Raw genomic sequence first — 21,239 nt, forward strand, 5'->3', positions numbered from 1 at the left:
TCCTAAACCCCCCACAGTACAATCAGTCTGTATTTGCAGTAAAGCATGCTTGTTATACTCACTGTGGAACCTAAGGGGCAAATACTTTTTCACATATAAAATGATTATGAAATTAGAAATCTTATCCAAAGAGGATTTATTTTAATACTAGTAAAGGGTATTTCTGAGTACCAGAGAGAGAAGAGATGACATTGAGGAAGGGGTGAAGATTCACCATTTTTTGTACCATACGATGGTAACTGACTCCCTGTGTCCTCATGTCTCCTCCAGGATGAAGACTCTGGTGACTTTGGTTTTGCTGGGATCTCTGGGTCTGGCTTGGTCCTGCAGCCGTCCGCCTGGAGGTAAGAATAATATAAAGATAAAGAAAAATGACCGTGGTGCACTAGATCGGGGGTCTCCAAACTTTCTAAACAAAGGGCCAGTTTACTGTCCTTCAGGCTTTATGGGGGCCAGAGTGTGGCCAGTGGGAGCAGAAAATGCCGACATCAGCGGGCAAAAACGCTGTCCCATCATTGGTTACCATGGGAGGCCCACCTGTTGGTATGAATGGGAGGAATATTGCTATCGATGGCGTCAGTGGGAGGAATAGTGCCATCGATGGTGTCAGTGGGAGGAATAGTGCCACAGATGGTGTCAGTGGGAGGGATATTGCCATCGATGGTGTCAGTGGGAAGAATAGTGCCATCGATGGCACCAGTGGGAGGAATAGTGCCCCATCATTAGTGTCAGTGGGAGGAATAGTGCCATCGATAGTGTCAGTGGGAGGAATAGTGCCCCATCATTGGTATCAGTGGGAGGAATAGTGCCCCATCATTAGTGTCAGTGGGAGGAATAGTGCCCCATCATTGGTGTCAGTGGGAGGAATAGTGCCCCATCATTGGGGTTAGTGGGAGGAATAGTGCCCCATCATTGGTATCAGTGGGAGGAATAGTGCCCCATCATTTGTGTCAGTGGGAGGAATAGTGCCCCATCGTTGGTGTCAGTGGGAGGAATAGTGCCCCATCATTGGTGTCAGTAGGAGGAATAGTGCCCCATCATTGGTATCAGTGGGAGGAATAGTGCCCCATCATTGGTGTCAGTAGGAGGAATAGTGCCCCATCATTGGGGTCAGTGGGAGGAATAGTGCTCTATCATTGGTGTCAGTGGGAGGAATAGCGCCCCATCATTGGTATCAGTGGGAGGAATAGTGCCATCGTTGGTGTCAGTGGGGGGAATAGTGCCTGTGAACCTATGTAATTGATATGTGTTCAGTTTTAGTCCTCATGCACACGGGACATTTTTATATCTGATGTTTTTGGCGTTTTTTTTCTACAGCCAGTAAACCCCCCAGCATGGTATCCTAGGTGTCCATACACACATAGACTGCAATCAACTTTTTTGGCAGGGGCATTTTTTGGCCGGAAAAAACCCAGGGCTAGTGGGTTTATAGAGTAGTTTTTTAGCTGTAAAAATGCTCTAACACTGAAAAATGCGGAAAAATACAGCAAACCAGCGTTTTTGGACTTTTTTTGAGCAAAACTTTTTTTGTGTGTCAAAAAATGCAAACGCGGAAAAACCCAGTTTCTCTCATGTTTGTTGAGCTTTCTACTTAGGAAGACCACAGGGTGCTCCTCCCCATCTCTGATTTGGGACAGTACCGCACCTAGTCCCACGTCAGAGGCATCAGTCTGTACCACAAACTCTGTTGTGAACTCTGGGGTCACAAGCACAGGTTGAGCACAGAGAGCTTGTTTCAGCCTTTGAAATGCGGTCTCCGCCTCAGGATTCCACTTAATCATGACTGACCCCCTACCTTTTGTCAGATCTGTCAGTGGGGCTGCAATGGTGGCAAAATTGGGGATAAACCGCCTGTAGTACCCCGTGATTCCAAGAAATGCCCGGACTTGTTTTTTATTTACAGGTTGGGGCCACTTTTGAATTGCCTCAATTTTATTGATCTGAGGCCTAATGAGACCTCGACCAATGATGTAGCCAAGATATTTGGCCTCCTCTAAGCCAATGGCACACTTTCTGGGGTTGGCGGTAAGACCTGCTTCCCGCAGCGAATCTACGACCGCTTGCAAGAGGGACAAATGAGATTCCCAGTCGGGACTGTGGATGACGACATCGTCCAAGTAGGCAGCTGCATATTGGCGATGTGGTCTCAACGTCTTGTCCATCATCCTTTGGAATGATGCAGGAGCCCCATGCAAACCAAACGGCATCCGCTTATACTGAAAGGACCCCTCGGGGGTGGAGAATGCTGTCTTCTTTTGCAGCTTCCGTTAACGGAATCTGCCAATAGCCTTTGGTCAGATCTAAGGTGGTTATGTACCGAGCCGTTCCCAACCTGTCAATGAGCTCATCCACCCGAGGCATCGGGTACGCATCAAACTTAGACACACTGTTCAGTTTCCTGAAATCATTACAGAAACGAATGGTTCCATCTGGTTTTGGGACCAGCACTATGGGACTCGACCACTCACTGTGAGATTCCTCAATCACTCCCAACTCTAACATGTCCTTTATTTCCTTTGCCACCGCTCCCTGCCTAGCCTCGGGTATTCTATAGGGCTTTACGTTTACGCGGACCCCGGGCTGGGTAACTATGTCATGCTGTATGACAGTCGTCAGTCCAGGTAGGTGGGAGAAGAAATCTCCATTTTTCCTCACAAACTCCTTAACCTCATTTTGTTGGGCTACTGACAAGGTTTCCGTTATAGGTACCTGAGGGGCCACGGGAACCACGTCCTTTTGGGGTCTTGGTACTGCCAACAAACTTTCCCTGTCTTTCCAAGGTTTTAAGAGATTCACATGATAGATTTGTTCAGGTTTCCTTTTTCCTGGCTGGTAAACTTTATAATTTACTTCCCCCACTTTCTCCCTAATTTCAAAGGGACCTTGCCACTTTGCGAGGAATTTACTTTCCACGGTGGGGACTAGCACCAGCACTCTATCGCCAGGGTTGAAGGTACGGATCCTGGCACCCCGGTTATAAACCCTTCTCTGGACCTCCTGGGCTTGCTCCATGTGTTCCCGAACAAGTGGCATGACAGCTGCGATTCTATCCTGCATCTGTGAGATATGCTCGATGACACTTCTATAGGGCGTGGTCTCTCCCTCCCAGGTTTCTTTTGCGACATCTAGCAATCCCCTGGGATGTCTACCATACAGTAATTCAAAAGGTGAATATCCTGTAGATGCCTGAGGTACTTCTCGTATAGCAAACATGAGATATGGTAGCAAAAAATCCCAATTTCTCCCATCTTTGTCCACCACCTTTTTTAACATATTCTTAAGGGTCTTGTTAAACCTTTCCACAAGCCCATCGGTTTGGGGGTGGTAGACCGAGGTACGGAGATGGGAGATTTTGAACAATTTGCATAGTTCTTTCATAACTCTAGACATAAATGGCGTGCCCTGATCCGTTAATATCTCCTTTGGAATACCTACATGACTAAACACCCGGACAAGCTCTTTGGCGATATTTTTAGCGGAAGTATTACGCAAAGGGATGGCTTCAGGATACCGGGTGGCATAGTCAAGTATAACCAGTATGTGCTGATGGCCCTGGGCAGACTTTACTACTGGACCCACTAGGTCCATGCCCACTCTTTCAAACGGTACTTCAATTATGGGTAGAGGTACTAGCGGACTGCGAAAATGGGGTGAGGGCGCAGAATATTGACATTCCGGGCATGACTCACAATGTGCTTTGACGTCTCCATGTAAGCCTGGCCAAAAGAATCTCTGGGTTATTCTCTCCTTTGTTTTCTCTACGCCCAAGTGTCCACCCATTATATGCCCATGGGCTAAATCTAGTACCATCCGGCGAAAGGGTTTGGGGACCACTAACTGTTCTACCACCTCCTCCCCTTGCTTTACCACTTGATACAGCAAGTTATTGTTAAGAGCCATGTAGGGAAAAGACACCGCTACATCATTTTCAACTGGTTCCCCATCAATCATTTTAATGTTTTCACGGGCTCTATTAAGTGTGGAATCTTTCAGTTGTTCCGTACAAAAATCCTCTTTTCTGACCTCTAGGTCAGGCACCACATTCTGTCCACTCTCACTAGAGCCAGCGATCATCTCTTGTTCTATATCCTCACTGTCTGGGGTTGGATCCAACTCCTCCTGCTCCCCAGCCATTACAGAGAAAGGAAAAAGATCTACACCTTCCTCGGATACACCAACAGTTTCCCCTTCCACCTTGCCGTCAAAGGGGTCAGGAGTGAGTTCAGGAGTTTTCGGCGTTTCCCCAGCAGGGGGAGCTCGGTCCTCCTGACTCCCCTCCTTATCCCATAACTTCCAGAAATGGGGAAAATCTCTCCCCACTATGGCTTCATGAAGCAGAGAGGGCACCACCCCCACTGAATGGGTCACAGGGCCCCAGGGAGTACCAATCTCCACCAGAGCAGTCTGGTAATTACGTGTATCACCATGAATACAAATAACCCCAATCGTGCTAGGGTGTAACCTTGCAGGCTTTACCAAATCACCTTTAACCAAGGTCACCACACTACCCGAGTCTAGCAGAGCAGTTACTGGCTTTTCATCAATGGCAATCACACACATTTGCTTTTCCATGCGTTTCTGACATGCTGCAGTACATACCACCTGTGCAAAAAGAGACATGCGTTTTCCTAAATAAGCATTTTCACATTGCATAGGTTCATCATTTAAAGGACAGTTTGCAGCAATATGACCTAACGCATGACAACGATAACATATTATATGTTCAGTGCTTAGACCTCTAAATGGCCTTGGGGACCTTCCTGACCTATTTGGCCAGTCTCTAGGTCCTAAGCCTACAGTCTCATGATCTGACACAATAGTCTTATCATTTTTTTCTGAGCCTTTGGCCCATGGAACAGTCTTACCGGATCCTCCGGATAGTTTTCCACCCCTAGTGACCTTGGGGTACGGCCCAGGTGAATGGAAAAAGTCCTCAGCGGCTGCATATCTCTCCACCAGGTCCACCAGCTCGTTTGCAGATTTAGGGTCTCCACGGCCAACCCACTTCCTCAAAGTGGCAGGGAGCGCATGTAAATATTGGTCCATGACCACACGCTCCACAATCTGAGGGCCTGACAATACCTCCGGCTGGAGCCACTTTTTGGAGAGATGTATCAAATCAAACATCTGAGATCTGGGTGGTTTGTCAGCCCTGTAATGCCACTGATGCACCCGCTGAGCCCGGACTGCAATGGTGACACCCAGGCGTGCAAGGACCTCAGCCTTCAGTTTTTCATAGTCCTGGGCATCCCCTGGTTCCAGGTCATAATAGGCTTTTTGGGATTCACCCGTCAGAAATGGTGCAAGCAGTCCTGCCCATTGCTCCTTTTTCCATCCTTCCCGAACAGCAACCCTTTCAAAAGTTGAGATGTAGGCCTCCACATCATCCGCAGGTGTCATCTTCTGCAAAACATAGCTGGCCCGTGCCATTTTCTGCTCCACTGGCAGCGGATCTGCAGATTCCTTCTTTAATTCTAAGAGGTGTTGGGCCACCTGCTTAAGGAGCTCTCGGTCTGCTTCTTGGGCCTCCGCAAACTGGCGATTCGTCTCCCGTTGTGCTGCATTGGCCTGCAGCAAGGCTCTTATTATTTCCTCCATCTTCCCACTTGCTCAGGAAGTTGCCCGCATTCTCCACCATATGTGGGGTTAGCTCAGGTGGGGGATCTCCTTCCCTGGGACAAAGGTAGACCGCACAGCAGGCTTTCATCAAAATCTGACTGGTTGTCAGCTTTATTTAAAAGGTTTGCAGAAAATAAACAGGACATGAAAATAAACCCTTGCCATCCAGGCACTAACTAAACAAAAGATGATTCCTCTCTCAAAGGTGAAGGGCTTCTCCCTGTCACCAAAACAAAGTAACAGCAAACCTTTTCTTGCAGGTATAGTCCATACACACAGCTCTCTCAGAACACCTCTCTGAGTCCCAGGCCACGAGCAACTCCTTGCTCCAGCCCTGCCCTTTTTATACCACCTGTTGGTGGAGATCAGTGGAGTCCAAACTCTGGTCCGGAACCACCTGCTTAACTGTGGCCCCGAAAACCCGGAGTGGACTCCACCTAAACGGTCAGGTATGAGCATATGCAAGGTGACACATAGCGTCCCTCTATCACCTCGCCGTTCATCCTGTCACAATATGTGTATATATATATATATATATATATGTATATATGTATATGTATATATATATATATATATATTTATTGAAATATACTGAATATGGCAAAAATTGTAGCATTTCAAATATATTTTTCGTCCATGTGGGAATAATCTGGCAAACAGGAAGTGCCAAGGCATGGCTTAAGTAGGAAATTCATGGGAGGAGCAAAGAGTTCAAGGTTCACCAGAAACAAGATAGAAGGTAAGGTTGTCCAAGGGCAGCCCAGTTGGCAGCACAGTAGCTAAGTGGTTAGCACATCCACCTGGCCAGAGGTGGACTGACCATTCGAGAACTCGGGCACTGCCCGAGGGGCTGGGGGTCAGTAGGTGGCCCCATAAAATGCCCTTGGTACCTTTTATAGGCTTTTTTGGGTGTGCTTTGAGTGTGGGCAAGGACACAGGGGCCCCATGATCCCCTATTGCCCGGGGGCCCCATGAGTTGTCTATCCGCCCCTGCACCTGGCAGTACTAGTGTCGTTGGTTTGAATCCCAACCACAGCACCACCTGCCTGGAGTTTGCATGTTCTCCCTGTGCCTACATGGGTTTCCTCCCACACTCTAAAGACATGCTGGGAGGTGAATTGGCTCCTGTCTAAATTGGCCCTAGTATGTGTATGTATGAATGTGAGTTAGGGACCTTAGATTATACGCTCCTCGGGGGCGGGGACTGATGTGAATGTACAATATATACGTAAAGCGCTGTGTAAATTGATGGCGCTATATAAGTACCTGAAATAAATAAATAAGGGATCATGGCCAGCATCTTAGGTGACACAGTAAGATGAGCTACTGCCAGACACACCAGAGGTCCTGGGTTCTGATCTGGATCTTGTCACCAGTCACTTACTTTAAATCCTAAAAAGCCGCTTCCTCCTGAGTGCTTCTTCCCTGAACTTCTGGTCAGGTGGGAGTTCAATGTAAACGTCATAAAAAAAATTGACATGATATCCCATTAGTGCACAGGCATGGACCGCATTCGATTTTTGGTCTCTCTACCCATTGCTTCCAACCAATCCCAGGAGGAAGATCTGGGAAATGACCCATTCATGGGGGCTTTGAGCTGCCCGTGTGTGAAGTGGCGGCATGTATGGGGTGGGAATGTGCTCCAAGGACCCTGCAAGGGAACAGCTCTGAGGAAGGAAGCTCGTCTCCCAAAACGCATTAGCACACCCTGTCGCAAGACCACCTCTTGGCAAAGGCGCTTCATGAATGACATCACACCATGTCCCGTCCACATTACTGACAACATTGCAGACTACATTTCTTTTCTCGGTGAAGGCCCCTTTAGAACAATAGAAAAAAAAACATTGTTCAAGATGCGTATTCGCTGAGTGCGTTTTATTTTTCTTTCTTCAGGTACTAATATCGCCAGAAGCGGGGTGGCCTCGCAGAGTTCGACTTATCCAAGCCAGCCTTTACCTTACGCTAGCAAGGCCATCGATGGCGTGGACGATACAAACTGGTTTCATGGCTACTGTACCCACACCAATAAAGACCAGGCACCCTGGTGGATGGTGGACCTGAAACAGAAATACAAAGTGAATGTCGTTGTGGTCACCGGCCGATCGGACGGCTCTATGGAGCGAATGATGGGTGCCGAGGTCCGAATTGGAAATTCTCCGGACAATAACAACCCAGTGTGAGTACCCCGAGTCTAGGACACTGGAGAGTTCTACGTCGATGGGCTTTGGGCTTTTGTTGAAGGCATCGGTTTGAGATGATTCCGACATCATTCAGAATTCATTGATGGTGCATTGGACCTTTTGCTCATCTGCATTTGACCTGATTCAGGTCAATTTGATGCAAACAAAAGTTCGATGACAGAGGCCCTAAGCACCACCCTGAACCCAAAGTAAGAGCCTTCACTTGGCAGCACAGTGACTAGATGGTTAGCACTTCTACCTGGCAGTACTAGGGGCGTTGGTTTGAATCCCAACCACGGCACCACCTGCCTTAGTAGATATGAAAAAGGTTTGCAGCTTTGTAAAATGTCCATTATCATTAGTGTTTTACCTGTAGGCCATGTGGGTCCCCCCAAAATCCTGACCTGAAAACTTTCAGTTAGTAACCCCTATCTCCTATTTTGTTGCAAGGGTGTGAAACCCATTGGAGTCTCCAGCATTGCAGGAGTAAAAAAACAAAATTTTCACATCCTAGCAACAATGCAAGTTTTTTTGGAGTCAGTCTTCTGGGGGAAACCCAAATGGCCTACAGAATGAATGAGTTTTTTCGACCCCTTTAGTAAACCTCCCCCAAGTGTCATTGTCCATATCATAGTGTTGGTCCTTGTTTGTCCTCCACAGGTGCGGTACGGTCACCCAAACTACTGATCCTACGACGATTTTCTGCTGTAATGGGATGGTGGGTCAATACGTCAGCGTGGTGACCGCGGGGCGCAGCGAATTCCAGCACCTGTGTGAGGTAGAGGTCTACGGTGACCCCGTGACTCAGGTGGAAACAAAGAATCAGATCTGCTGGTAAACCCCAGAAGAACGCGACAGAAGGAACCCTAACGTTCATCATCCAATTTCATGTCCATCCTGAAGACCCCACGTCTATGTTTTCCTATCTGGCCGGAGGAGGACCTTTTCCACCCTACATCTCTCAAGAATTGTATTTTGATTTTACATGAAAATAATGTGAGTTACAAGTAGAGGACCTTTTACAAATGTTTTCACCCAACTTTCACTCAGGATTCACACATTTGTCTAGTTGCATCCAGTAAATCTTGGCAAAGGTTGTGTGGTTCCTCTGGGAAAACATTTATGAGTAGACCCCTAAAGTGTAGCTAAAACGGATGGATGGAGAGTGGCAGGGTTTGGACCACTTCTGTCTGTGTCCTCATTGGGGAGATTTGCTTTCTATATTTGTCCTGATGACTATAGTTGGAAAGTGTTGAGAAACAATAAATTGAAGATATCATTGGAGCAGAAATAGAGGGGATTTATCAAACTTGTTCTAGTAATGATTGTCTTAGGTCCTGGTGCCCAACCTTGGGCCTGAGGGCCACATGTAGTCCTTTGACAGTTATTCTGTGGTCCTCATGGCCCCTGCAAACAGCATACCTCCCAACGGTCACGGATTGGGCAGGACTCTCCCGCATTTTCACCTTTGTCCCGTGGTCCCGGTGTACGGAGGCATTACTCCTTCTATTCCTTGTATGCTGACTTCTAGCCGAGCAGGACTTGCAGTAGTGTGACCAGTGTGAACATCTAGCACAGCCAGGGATTGGTGGGCAACCCAGCGGGGCTTGCAGCGGCCATGAGGGAGAGCGTGCAGCTGTCAACTTCAACCTGTGATGTCATAGATGGGCAGGCCGATATGCATTTCAGGGGCCCCATACCCTTTGTCAAGCAAGCACTGCATAGACAAACAGGCATTTATGCTGGTCAAGCAAGATGGTGGCAAGGGGCAGGATCAAATGGAGCTACTGCATGTGCACTCGCAGCGGTGTATAATAAACCTGAATTGCACATGCAGTAGTTCCAATTGGTCCTGCCCCTTGTCACCACTCTCCCAGTTGGCACTGTATAAATGCTGGCTGTTTTCCTATGAATGGGCTGAGAATTGCATATCGGCCCCGCCCATCCTTGACATCACAGGTTGGACTTGACAGCTGCCCTCTCTCATTGCAGCTGTATCCCCGCTGGCTAATCCAAGGCTGTGCTGGATGTTCACACTGCTGCAGGTCCTGCTTGGCTGGACTCATTTGTTATATATCTGATGCCGGCATTCTTGCCTCGGCTCCTGGATGCTGTTCATCAAGATTTTAGAACGTAAGTGTCTAATTGGTGTCTTTGCAGTTTAACCAACTTCTGAACCTTGCACTCTGTACGTAACACACTCCTGAACCCTGCACTCTGTATGTAACGCATCCCTGAATCCTTCCCTCTGTATGCAAGGCACCCCTGAGCCCTGCACTCTGTATGTTATGCATTCCTAAACCCTGCCCTCTGTGCATAACGCACTCCCAAACCCTGCACACTCTACATAACGCATCCCTGAATCCTTCCCTCTGTATGCAACGCACCCCTGAACCCTGCCCTCTGTGCATAACGCACTCCCAAACCCTGCACACTGTACGTAACGCACTCCTGAACCCTGCACTCTGTACGTAACGCACTCCTGAACCCTGCACTCTGTATGTAACGCACCCCTGAGCCCTGCACTCTGTATGTTATGCAATCCTGAACCCTGCCCTCTGTGCATAACGCACTCCCAAACCCTGCACACTGTACGTAACGCATCCCTGAACCCTGCACCCTGTACGTAACACACTACTGAACCCTGCCCTCTGTACGTAACACACTCCTGAACCCTGCACTCTGTATGTAACACACTCCTAAATCCTGCACTCTGTACGTAACACACTCCTGAATCCTGCACTCTGTACGTAGCGCACTCCTGAATCCATCCACACTTTGTGTAACACACTCTTCTTCAGTTTGTGCAAAACCATTTGTAATGGAAGCTTTTTATTCTTTTTTTTAAATGATTGTGCCGGGGTTTGTGTCTGCGAGACTCTTGCTTGTGGCACAGCAACCAAAGCATATTTTATAGGTACAAGGAATCCCGGGTTTTGTATAACCACTTGCCCACCACCCTATAGTAGAAGTACTGCTACAGGGCGGCAGGGCTGCGCAAAATCACATATATATATATATATACGTAATTTGCATTTCCGGGTAGGGGGCGCACGCGCACCACTCTGCCTGTGCTGCCACTGGGGGCTAGGAATGTCAATCACTGAATCCCGGCTAGAGATTCCGAGCCGGCACCCAGCGAACGTCAAGAAAAGCTGACAGGGGAGAGACCTGACATGGGAGAGACAGCACAGGTCTCTCCCGTCAGCAAGGACATGCTGCTGTGTATTTCTCTGCATAGCATGTCTCCCTAGTAAAACACACCCAGCACACAGTTAACCCTTTGATCGCCCCAGATGTTAACCACTTCCTGCCCAGTGCCATTAGTACAGTGTCAGTGCTTTTTATTAGCACTGCTCACTGTATTGGTGTCACTGGGGATGTCAGTGGCAGTTAGTCAGTCCCCCCCCCCCATGTGAGAATGTCCGCTGCAGTCCCACTATAAGTAATATTACTAATATATATATATATATATATATATAAAAATTCCAGCATGTATACCGCCACTTGTAAACTCTATAACTTTCACGTAAACCAATTAATTTACACGTATTGAGATTTTTTGCACCAAAGACACGGAGCAGAATACATTTCGTCCTAAATTGATGACGAAATTTCACATTTTTTATTGGACAAGTTTTATGGCAAATAGTCAACACCGTATATTTGTGTCAGACTTTTTTTTATAGCGCAAAAAATAAAAACTGCAGAGGCGATAAAATACCACTGAAAGAAAGCTCCATTTGTGGGAAAAATAGGACGTAAATTTCATTTGGGTGCGGCGTGGCATGACCGCGCAATTGTCAAAGTAACGCAGCGCCGTAACGCAAAAAAATGGCCTGGTCAGGAAGGGGGGAGGGGATTTTCTGGAGCGCAAGTGGTTAACTACGCCCCTTAGGACCCTCCCACTGGTAAGCATTTGGCCACACCCATTTTTGCCTCGGCACGCTACGCACGCGGCAGGTCACTTCCTCCCTCGGGTGTCCCTCATTCTGAAGTTGAAAAGTTGGGAGGTATGCCGACTGTAACCTGTGTTCTTATCGAACTGCTTGCTCAAGTCAATAAAGTTTCTTTAATCTTACTTTTTCCTGTGTCGTCTCTTCCTTTTTCTTTTTTATGTATCTTTTTTTTTTTATGTATCTTTTTTTTTTTATGTATCTTTTTTTTTTTTCAGATCCAATGTAATGGAAGTTGTTAAGAGAAATGGTAAATGTTCGATATGTCCTGTTTAATGGTCCTGCATCAAAGTGAAAGAAAATTCTAGGTCTAACTATTGATTAAAATGAAGACAACCCCCTCATCCACCCCCCCCCCCACACACACCCCCCCCCCCCAGCTACCTGCCTAACCTGTATAAAAAAGATGTGTGTAGTTGTGTAGTTACCTATTTTTAATCCGCTCTGATCGGGTCACATGATCTCACCGCTCCGGTTCTCCTGTGTCAGTGAGCAGCTGCTGCAGGGGAGAGGAGGGAGCACCGACAATGGTTGGGCTATGGGTGCCTACGGGTGATTTCACCGGTCTTGGAATTTCCAGGCGTTGTTAAGCGCTCCCTGAGCTGGAGCTGCAGGATCATGCGCCCAGACCGGAAGGTATTATAAATAGGTAGGTACACAGATCTTTTTATTACAGCTTAGGAAGGAAGAGGGGGCAGGGAACATTTTTAAGAATACAGGCGTACCTCGGTTTACGAATTTAATGCGTTCTCCGGGACTTTTCGTATTGTGAAAAATTCGTAAACCGAAACGCGGTTTCCCATAGGAATGCATTGAAAACCAATTAATCCGTTCCGGAGGTCAGAAAAAAGTTAAAAAAAAAGTATTTTCTCTCTTCAAAACTCTTTAAAAAGTGCACTTTAAAGGCATAAATACTGTACAGAGTCATGATTAAAAAAAACTTTGTGAATGCATTGAAAATCAATTAATGCGTTCGTATTGCAAAAAAAAAATTGTAAACCGAAATGCGGTTTCCCATAGGAATGCATTGAAAACTAATTAATCCGTTCCGGAGGTCAGAAAAAAGTAAAAAAAGTCTTTTATCTGTTCAAAACACTTTATAAAGTGCACTTTAAAGGCATAAATACTGTACAGGGACATGATTTTAAAAAATCGTAAATTAATTGAAAACCAATTAATCTGTTTGCATTGCGAAAAAAATTTGTAAACCGAGGCGTTATTTTCAATGGATTTTCATTCGTAAACCGAAAATTACGTTAACCGAGGCGTTCGTAATCCGAGGTACTCCTGTATTTAAACCTTTCTTCCACTTTAAGCACATGGAAGCCCTGATTTATAAATGGCCCGCGATAGCAGTGATCTCCGATAGTCTCATGTAATGTGTCTCTAGTCTATGACTGTCTCTTGAAGCATTTCCCCAGTCTCTGATAACTCCCATAGCATGCTTTCAGTCTCTGACCATCTCCTAAAATGCAGTAAAGCATGCTTGTTATACTCACTGTGGAACCTAAGGGGTTAATCCTCCGCATTGTGTAAAAAGGCTGTTTGATCCTGTCTTCTCTGATCCTCCCCTTCTTCCAGTGTCCCCCTCTTATCTCCTGATAAGACATATGGTGTGGAGTCAACAAAAAAAATGTGAATAGAGTCGCTCAGTTTGGTATGCATTGCTAGAGAGGTTTGTTCGTTTTTTTGGGGGGGAAAGTGCATGTGATCAGCACAGGGCCGATCAGCGCTGTCCAAACAGAGGTCAGGGGTTCTGCATCCCCCTAGAGCAGAAAAAAAAACTCCTCCTACAGGCTTTAACCAGTGCTCTGCTGGACACTGATAGAAGTCACAAGACTGCTCTATACTGCTGTTGAGAAAAGGGATTTAGCAGTTTAGATTTACTAAAATAATTGCATTTCCATGTTCTGTGTACTGTGGGAGACCAGATATGCAGGGTCCTGGGTTTAGTAACACTTTAACTCAATAAAATCCCCTCTACTACGCCTCCTGCACATATCCACGTTCCTTTTTTTTCTGCTTTGGTCCCATGTCCTGGTAAAGAGCGGCTACGTTCCTTCTCCATGGTCCAACTGTATGTAGGAACATAGCCACCCTGCTTTGGTCCAACTGTATGTAGTGTAGCATTTACCCCCGAAAGGAGCTGCTGCTTTGGGTCCCATGTTTCTGAGCCCACCATTCTGTGAACAGCACCACGGCTCTCTGACACATCTGGCAGGTGAGAAATATTTGACATACCACACTATCAGTTCAGCAGTCAGTAGTAGCCTACTCTATTTCTTCTGTTGGCCAACTCGTTGGGGCCCAAAACGTTGTGTTGGAGTGCTCTGGGTAGTGTCCTGCTACCCCCGAAAGGAGCTGCTGCTTTGGGTCCCATGTTTCTGAGCCCACCATTCTGTGAACAGCACCACGGCTCTCTAACACATCTGGCAGGTGAGAAATATTTGACATACCACACTATCAGCTCAGCAGTCAGTAGTAGCCTACTCTATTTCTTCTGTTGGCCAACTCGTTGGGGCCCAAAATGTTGTGTTGGAGTGCTCTGGGTAGTGTCCTGCTTCCAGCACACAAACCTGCCCCTGTTTTAAATTTGTAGTGCTGGGTCATCAGGATTTTTTCCTCTGTTTACTAGGCAAGGTGTCCCCTTCTGTCAATGTCCTCAGTGTCTGACTCCTTAGCTAGGCAGTGGGCCAGATCTAGGGTTCACTCTACTGCTCTGAAATGGCAGCCGCTCTATCTCTATAGCTTTCAGGGACCACCATCGGCTCACTGCCTCTGATCCTCAGCAAGATGTCTCCCAGGTGCAGCAAATCTGTCTCAATCTCAATATCGCCCTCTTCCTTTTATAACCCTCCCTTACTCTATCCAAAATGAAAAAAAAAAAAGTTCTCCCCATAGTTCTACTTTAAGACTCGCTACTTCCACAACATGTCCTTCACACTTCTTCTCGGAGTCTCCAGCAATCCATGCCCTCAGTTCACCACCCAGTGGATGGAGGACAGCCCAATACTAGCCGCCCTGTGTTCTGTGAGAGCAACCAGATCGATGACATGCTAGCTTATGACAGCACAGGAAGTGAAGGTAAAAGTTTTTTTTTTGGGGGGGGGGGGGGATGAGACAACAAACTGCAATAAAAGTTTGGCGGAGGTTACAACTTTTCTCCACTCCTTTTACCCAAATGTCCCAGGAATTGAAGGAAAATTGAAGAAAAATCTCCCTATTATAACATAGATCTAGGAGTTTCTGATTCTTCATTCATTGGTGGTAGCAACTAGAACCTGATGGCGGATGGAGGGTACTAGCAATCTGAAGAGTGAGAAAATTTGTCCTGATCATTAACTGAAGAGAAGGTTCGTAGGCCATATGCACTGCCCTTCTTCTGGTTCTTCTCGTTCTGCAAAAGCTTTAGGCAGGTGTGAACAAATGAAGTAAATGAAGAACGCTTTCAGTGATAGAAGTGTTAATAGTTTATTTTTTTTTAATTAAATAACAAAATGAAAAGCACTTGAACAGAAGAGAAATCCAAATAAGGACCAATGGTGTCAAGATCAATGGTGTCAAGATCAATGGTGTCCTCAATGCTGAGAGATACAGGCAGCTACTTCTCCAGAATACCATACCAGGGAGGAGTGTGATTGGCCACAAATTTATTTTTCAGAAATAGAAGCGTTAATAGTTTATTTTTTTTATTAAATAACAAAATGGAAAGTAAATGAACAGAAGAGAAATCCAAATAAGGACCAATGGTGTCAAGATCAATGGTGTCAAGATCAATGGTGTCCTCAATGCTGAGAGATACAGGCAGCTACTTCTTCAGCATACCATACTAGGGAGGAGTGTGATTGGCCCTAGAGATGAGATGAGCGAAGTATTCAAAAATTCGATTCGACTGATTCGGCGAATTCGTGGACAATATTCGATTCGAGTCGAATATATTTGCTGTGAATTTAACTTATAAAAAGGGTGTTTCTAGGCTTCAGAGAGCCTTTATATTAGTGCAGAACACTGTACCTTTAATTTAAATGCCCTTGGAGTCTGCTGGGGAAGAGAAATAATACTGTCAGTCAGTATGACATGCAGATGAGTGCCGTCGATCTTAGAATCACCGCACACTTCACTCATTTGGCCAGTCACGGGGCCAAAACCAGAGTGTGGAGCCACAGTGTGGCGGTGGAGGCAGCAGCAATGGGAGGCCATACAGCACCCTATGACAAAAATGGAAACCAGCAGGAGTGTGAGGAGACCTGAAAGTGGCACATGGCAGAGTGGGAGCAATGGGAGGCGGTACAGGGACCCATGTCACACTGTGGATCCAGCAGCAGCGTGACCAGGCGGTACGGGGGCCCATGGCAGATTACAGGCCTGGCAGCAGCAATGGGAGGCCCGTAATCTGCCAGCACCCTATGACAAAAAATGGAACACACCAGCAGTGTGTGAGGAGACCTGAAAGTGGCACATGGCAGAGTGTGGCGATGGAGACAGCAGCAATGGGAGGCCGTACAGGGACCCATGACAGACTCTGGACCTGGCAGCAGCATGAGGAGGCGGTATAGGGGCCCATGGCAGATTAGGGGCCTGGCAGCAGCTATAGGAGGCCCGTAATCTGCCAGCACCCTATGACAAAAAATTCAACACACCAGCAGTGTGTGAGGAGACCTGAAAGTGGCACATGGCAGAGTGTGGCGATGGAGACAGCAGCAATGGGAGGCCGTACAGGGACCCATGACAGACTCTGGACTTGGCAGCAGCATGAGGAGGCGGTATAGGGGCCCATGGCAGATTAGGGGCCTGGCAGCAGCTATGGGAGGCCCGTAATCTGCCAGCACCCTATGACAAAAAATGGAACACACCAGCAGTGTGAGGAGATCTGAAAGTGGCACATGGCAGAGTGTGGCGATGGAGGCAGCAGCAATGGGAGGCCGTACAGGGACCCATGAGAGACTCTGGACCTGGCAGCAGCATGAGGAGGCGGTATATAGGGGCCCATGGCAGATTAGGGGCCTGGCAGCAGCTATGGGAGGCCGTAATCTGCCAGCACCCTATATCAAAAAATTGAACACAACAGCAGTGTGTGAGGAGACCTGAAAGTGGCACATGGCAGAGTGTGGCGATGGAGACAGCAGCAATGGGAGGCCGTACAGGGACCCATGAGAGACTCTGGACCTGGCAGCAGCATGAGGAGGCGGTATATAGGGGCCCATGGCAGATTAGGGGCCTGGCAGCAGCTATGGGAGGCCCGTAATCTGCCAGCACCCTATGTCAAAAAATTCAACACACCAGCAGTGTGAGGAGACCTGAAAGTGGCACATGGCAGAGTGTGGCGATGGAGACAGCAGCAATGGGAGGCCGTACAGGGACCCATGAGAGACTCTGGACCTGGCAGCAGCATGAGGAGGCGGTATATAGGGGCCCATGGCAGATTAGGGGCCTGGCAGCAGCTATGGGAGGCCCGTAATCTGCCAGCACCCTATGTCAAAAAATTCAACACACCAGCAGTGTGAGGAGACCTGAAAGTGGCACATGGCAGAGTGTGGCGATGGAGACAGCAGCAATGGGAGGCCGTACAGGGACCCATGAGAGACTCTGGACCTGGCAGCAGCATGAGGAGGCGGTATATAGGGGCCCATGGCAGATTAGGGGCCTGGCAGCAGCTATGGGAGGCCCGTAATCTGCCAGCACCCTATGTCAAAAAATTGAACACAACAGCAGTGTGTGAGGAGACCTGAAAGTGGCACATGGCAGAGTGTGGTGATGGAGACAGCAGCAATGGGAGGCTGTACAGGGACCCATGACAGACTCTGGACTTGGCAGCAGCATGAGGAGGCGGTATATAGGGGCCCATGGCAGATTAGGGGCCTGGCAGCAGCTATGGGAGGCCCGTAATCTGCCAGCACCCTATGTCAAAAAATTCAACACACCAGCAGTGTGAGGAGACCTGAAAGTGGCACATGGCATGAGACACTGTGGACCTGGCAGCAGCATGAGAAGGCGGTACAGGGGCCCATGGCAGATTAGGGGCCTGGCAGCAGCTATGGGAGGCCCGTAATCTGCCAGCACCCTATGTCAAAAAATTCAACACAACAGCAGTGTGTGAGGAGACCTGAAAGTGGCACATGGCAGAGTGTGGCGATGGAGACAGCAGCAATGGGAGGCCGTACAGGGACCCATGACAGACTCTGGACTTGGCAGCAGCATGAGGAGGCGGTATATAGGGGCCCATGGCAGATTAGGGGCCTGGCAGCAGCTATGGGAGGCCCGTAATCTGCCAGCACCCTATGTCAAAAAATTCAACACACCAGCAGTGTGAGGAGACCTGAAAGTGGCACATGGTAGGGGCATGATTCATGGCGGATTTAGTCAGTTGTGTCAGGAACTGGTGGTTTGAAATCCAGACTAATCCACGCCTGATTCATTTTCACAAACGTGAGTCTCTCCACACTTTGGGTGGACAGTCGTGTCCTCCGCGGAGTTACAATACCTCCTGCCGCACTAAACACGCGCTCCGATGCCACGCTACTGGCCGGGCATGACAGCCTTTCAAGGGCAAATTCAGCTAGTTGGGGCCAAAGGTCAAGTTTCGTTGCCCAGTAGTCAAGGGGATTGTCTACCTCGGTTGGCAGGGTGCTGTCCAAGTAGGCCCAAGCCTGTTGTTTGAGCTCCTGCTCCAGGTCCACCTGATGCTGCTGCTGCTGCGGCTGGTTAGTAGTTTCCTCACTGCGCTGGTGAAGAAAGCTACTCATCATCGACTGCAGACTGAGGCAGCCGTTGCTGGTGGAGCTGCCACTGCTCCTACCACCCCACCCCTCCCCTGCTGCCATGGCAGCGGAACGCGAGCACACAGGGCCCACAGTGTCTGAGGATGGACGTTGGCGCACAAAGGCAGAGACCAACTGACTACATAGGTGGTTTTTATAGTACGTTATTTTGGCCTCCCTCTCAGCAGGTGTGAAAAAGGCCACCATTTTTGAACGGTAGCGAGGGTCCAACAAGGTGGACAGCCAAAAGTCATCCCTCTGTCTGATGGTTATTAGTCGGCTGTCGCTACGCAAGCAACCGAGCATGCTATGGGCCATTTGTGCCAAGGAATGCGAGGGACTCCCTGCCTCCATCTCCACAGCATACTGCCACGGTGCGTCTGGGTCCTCTGTCTCCTCCTCCTCCTCTACCAGATGCTCCTGCTCCTCCACTCCTGTCCGCTGAGTGGAAAAACCACCCATTTCACTCAATAATTCCTGAGCACAAATGTCCTCCTCTACCTCCTCCTCTTCTTCCTGTCCTGCCCCCACAGGGGTCATGTGGCGTTGAGATCTGTGCGCCACGTCTACCGCACCCTGACCAGCCATTGTTAACAGCATTTGTTCAAGGACGTGCAACAGAGGAATGACGTCGTTCATCCCATAGTCCTGCCGACTCACGAATAGCGTGGCCTCCTCAAAGGGCCTGAGCAAGCGGCAGGTGTCACGCATGAGCTGCCAATGGCTGACATCGAAGTTACACAGGGAGTACCTTTATCCGCTTGTAACATCAGGAAATCGGTGATGGCCTTTCGCTGCTCGTAAAGGCGGTCTAACATGTGTAGGGTTGAATTCCACCTTGTTGCAACGTCGCAGATCAGGCGATGCTGTGGAATTCCGTTCTGCCGCTGCAGCTCAAGGAGGGTGTGCTTTGCGGTGTAGGAATGGCTGAAATGCATGCAAAGTTTACGTGACATTTTAAGGATGTCTTGCAGTGGGATGGTGGATTTTAGGAACCGCTTGACAACCAGATTGAACACGTGAGCCATGCATGGCGCATGGCACAACCTTCCTTGACGCAGAGCAGACACCATGTTCTTTCCGTTGTCGGTCAACATGGTTCCGATTTTCAGTTTGCGCGGAGACAGCCATCTGTCGATTTCTCTGTTCATTACACTCAGAAGTTCCTCCCCTGTGTGACTACGTTCGCCAAGGCATACCAGGTGCAGAACAGCGTGACACCGTTGCACCCTGCATATGTGATATGCCGGTCGGGTAATGGGACTTGGCACGGGGGTGGCGGCTGAGGACACGGCGGAAGAAGAGGTGGTAGAGGCGGACATCTTTTGTGGACCAAGGACGTGCAAACGTGGAGGCAAAAGCGGCGTGACCTGTCCAAGTTGCTGGTGCGGCTGTGACGGCACCACGTTCACCCAGTGGGCCGTAAATGACATGTACTGTCCCTGACCGTAGTTACAGCTCCACACGTCGGCGCTGCCGTGCACTTTGGCAGAGACCGACATGCTTAAAGACTGGCCCACCATCTCTTCTACATGTGAATGCAGGGCTGACACTGCCTTTTTGGCGAAGAAATGACGGCTTGGCACCCTCCACCGCGGCGCGGCACAAGCCATCATTTCTTGGAAAGGTGCCGAGTCCACCACTTGGAAAGGGAGGGACTGCAGCACCAGCAACTTGGACAGGAGGACGTTCAGCTTTTGCACCGTCGGGTGCGTGCTCGCAAACTGTTGTCTCTTGGAAACGGATTCCAAGAAAGACTGCTGACGGAATCCGTGAAGAGGAGTAGCAGGAGAAGGAGCATCTGAACGAGCGGAAGATGCCAACGAGCGACAACTCCCCTCAGCAGAGGTGTTGGAGCCTTGACTGGCTGATGGAGGGCGATTGACGTCGGGTGACGGAGCAAGTAACGGAGCGGGTGATGGAGCGGGGGCTGGGGCGGGCAGAACCGCCGTATCTTTATCACGGTTTTCCCAGGCCACCAAATGGCGACGCTGCATATGCTGCCGCAACGCTGTAGTCCCAACATGGGCCCCCTGGCCACGCTTGACTTTCTGGCCACATAGTCGACATACGGCTACGTTTACTTCCTCGGGCGGCTTGACGAAAAATTGCCACACCGCCGAGTAGGAAACTTTGCCCCCGATACTCCTCACTGGCTGACTGCTGCTTCCTCCGTGCACACCGGCACCACTACTGGCCATGGTGGTAGGCTGCAGTGGAGCTGGTGCTCTACTCCGTGGCCGTTTGGCTCCACTGACATTGCTGTGACCCTGCTGCCTCCTGGGCAACCCACCGACTGTTTCGCTCGCTGCCAAGCTGCCACCCTCTTCTCCTGATGATGCGGAAGAAATTGCCTGATGACGACGAGGCTGCCAAGTGCGATCAACCTCCTCATCATCAAGTAGGGTCTCCGCCTCACTACTAGCCCCCTCGGCTGCGTCTGGGTCAGGAGACAGACCTGTCTCTAGACCGGCTACCGAGCCACTCTCCTCGCCACTACTTCTTCGCCTGGCTGCTGAAAAGGCGGATGTCTCCCCCCGTTCCTGACCGCCCTCTGTTAGCTCTTCCTCACTGTACAGTGGGGCTGAGCCCACAGCATGCGATACTTCGCTTGGTGAGGGAACACCAAAGGACAGGGGCAGGTAGAGGACACGTGATTTCAGTGGGCTTGGTCCCGGGCCATGCCAACTAACGGTTGTGTCTGACGTACCCACCGACCGTTGGCT

At 48.9% G+C, this 21,239-nt stretch overlaps 1 protein-coding gene across 1 annotated transcript; it reads left to right on the forward strand.

Annotated features, from left to right (window-relative positions):
• The first annotated feature begins 271 nt into the window (after positions 1–271).
• Positions 272–11,880, forward strand: LOC149434857 (fucolectin-like). The gene is made up of 3 exons (XM_089663302.1): positions 272–344; positions 7,513–7,795; positions 8,460–11,880. The coding sequence occupies exons 1-3, from the start codon at positions 272–274 to the stop codon at positions 8,635–8,637; spliced, it is 534 nt and encodes a 177-aa protein (XP_089519428.1). The 3' UTR covers positions 8,638–11,880.
• Positions 11,881–21,239: the final 9,359 nt, after the last annotated feature.

Source organism: Staurois parvus, unplaced genomic scaffold, assembly GCF_062004578.1.
Source record: "Staurois parvus isolate SC_StPar_1 unplaced genomic scaffold, SC_StPar_1.0 ptg001651l, whole genome shotgun sequence".
NCBI classification, from domain to species: Eukaryota; Metazoa; Chordata; class Amphibia; order Anura; family Ranidae; genus Staurois; species Staurois parvus.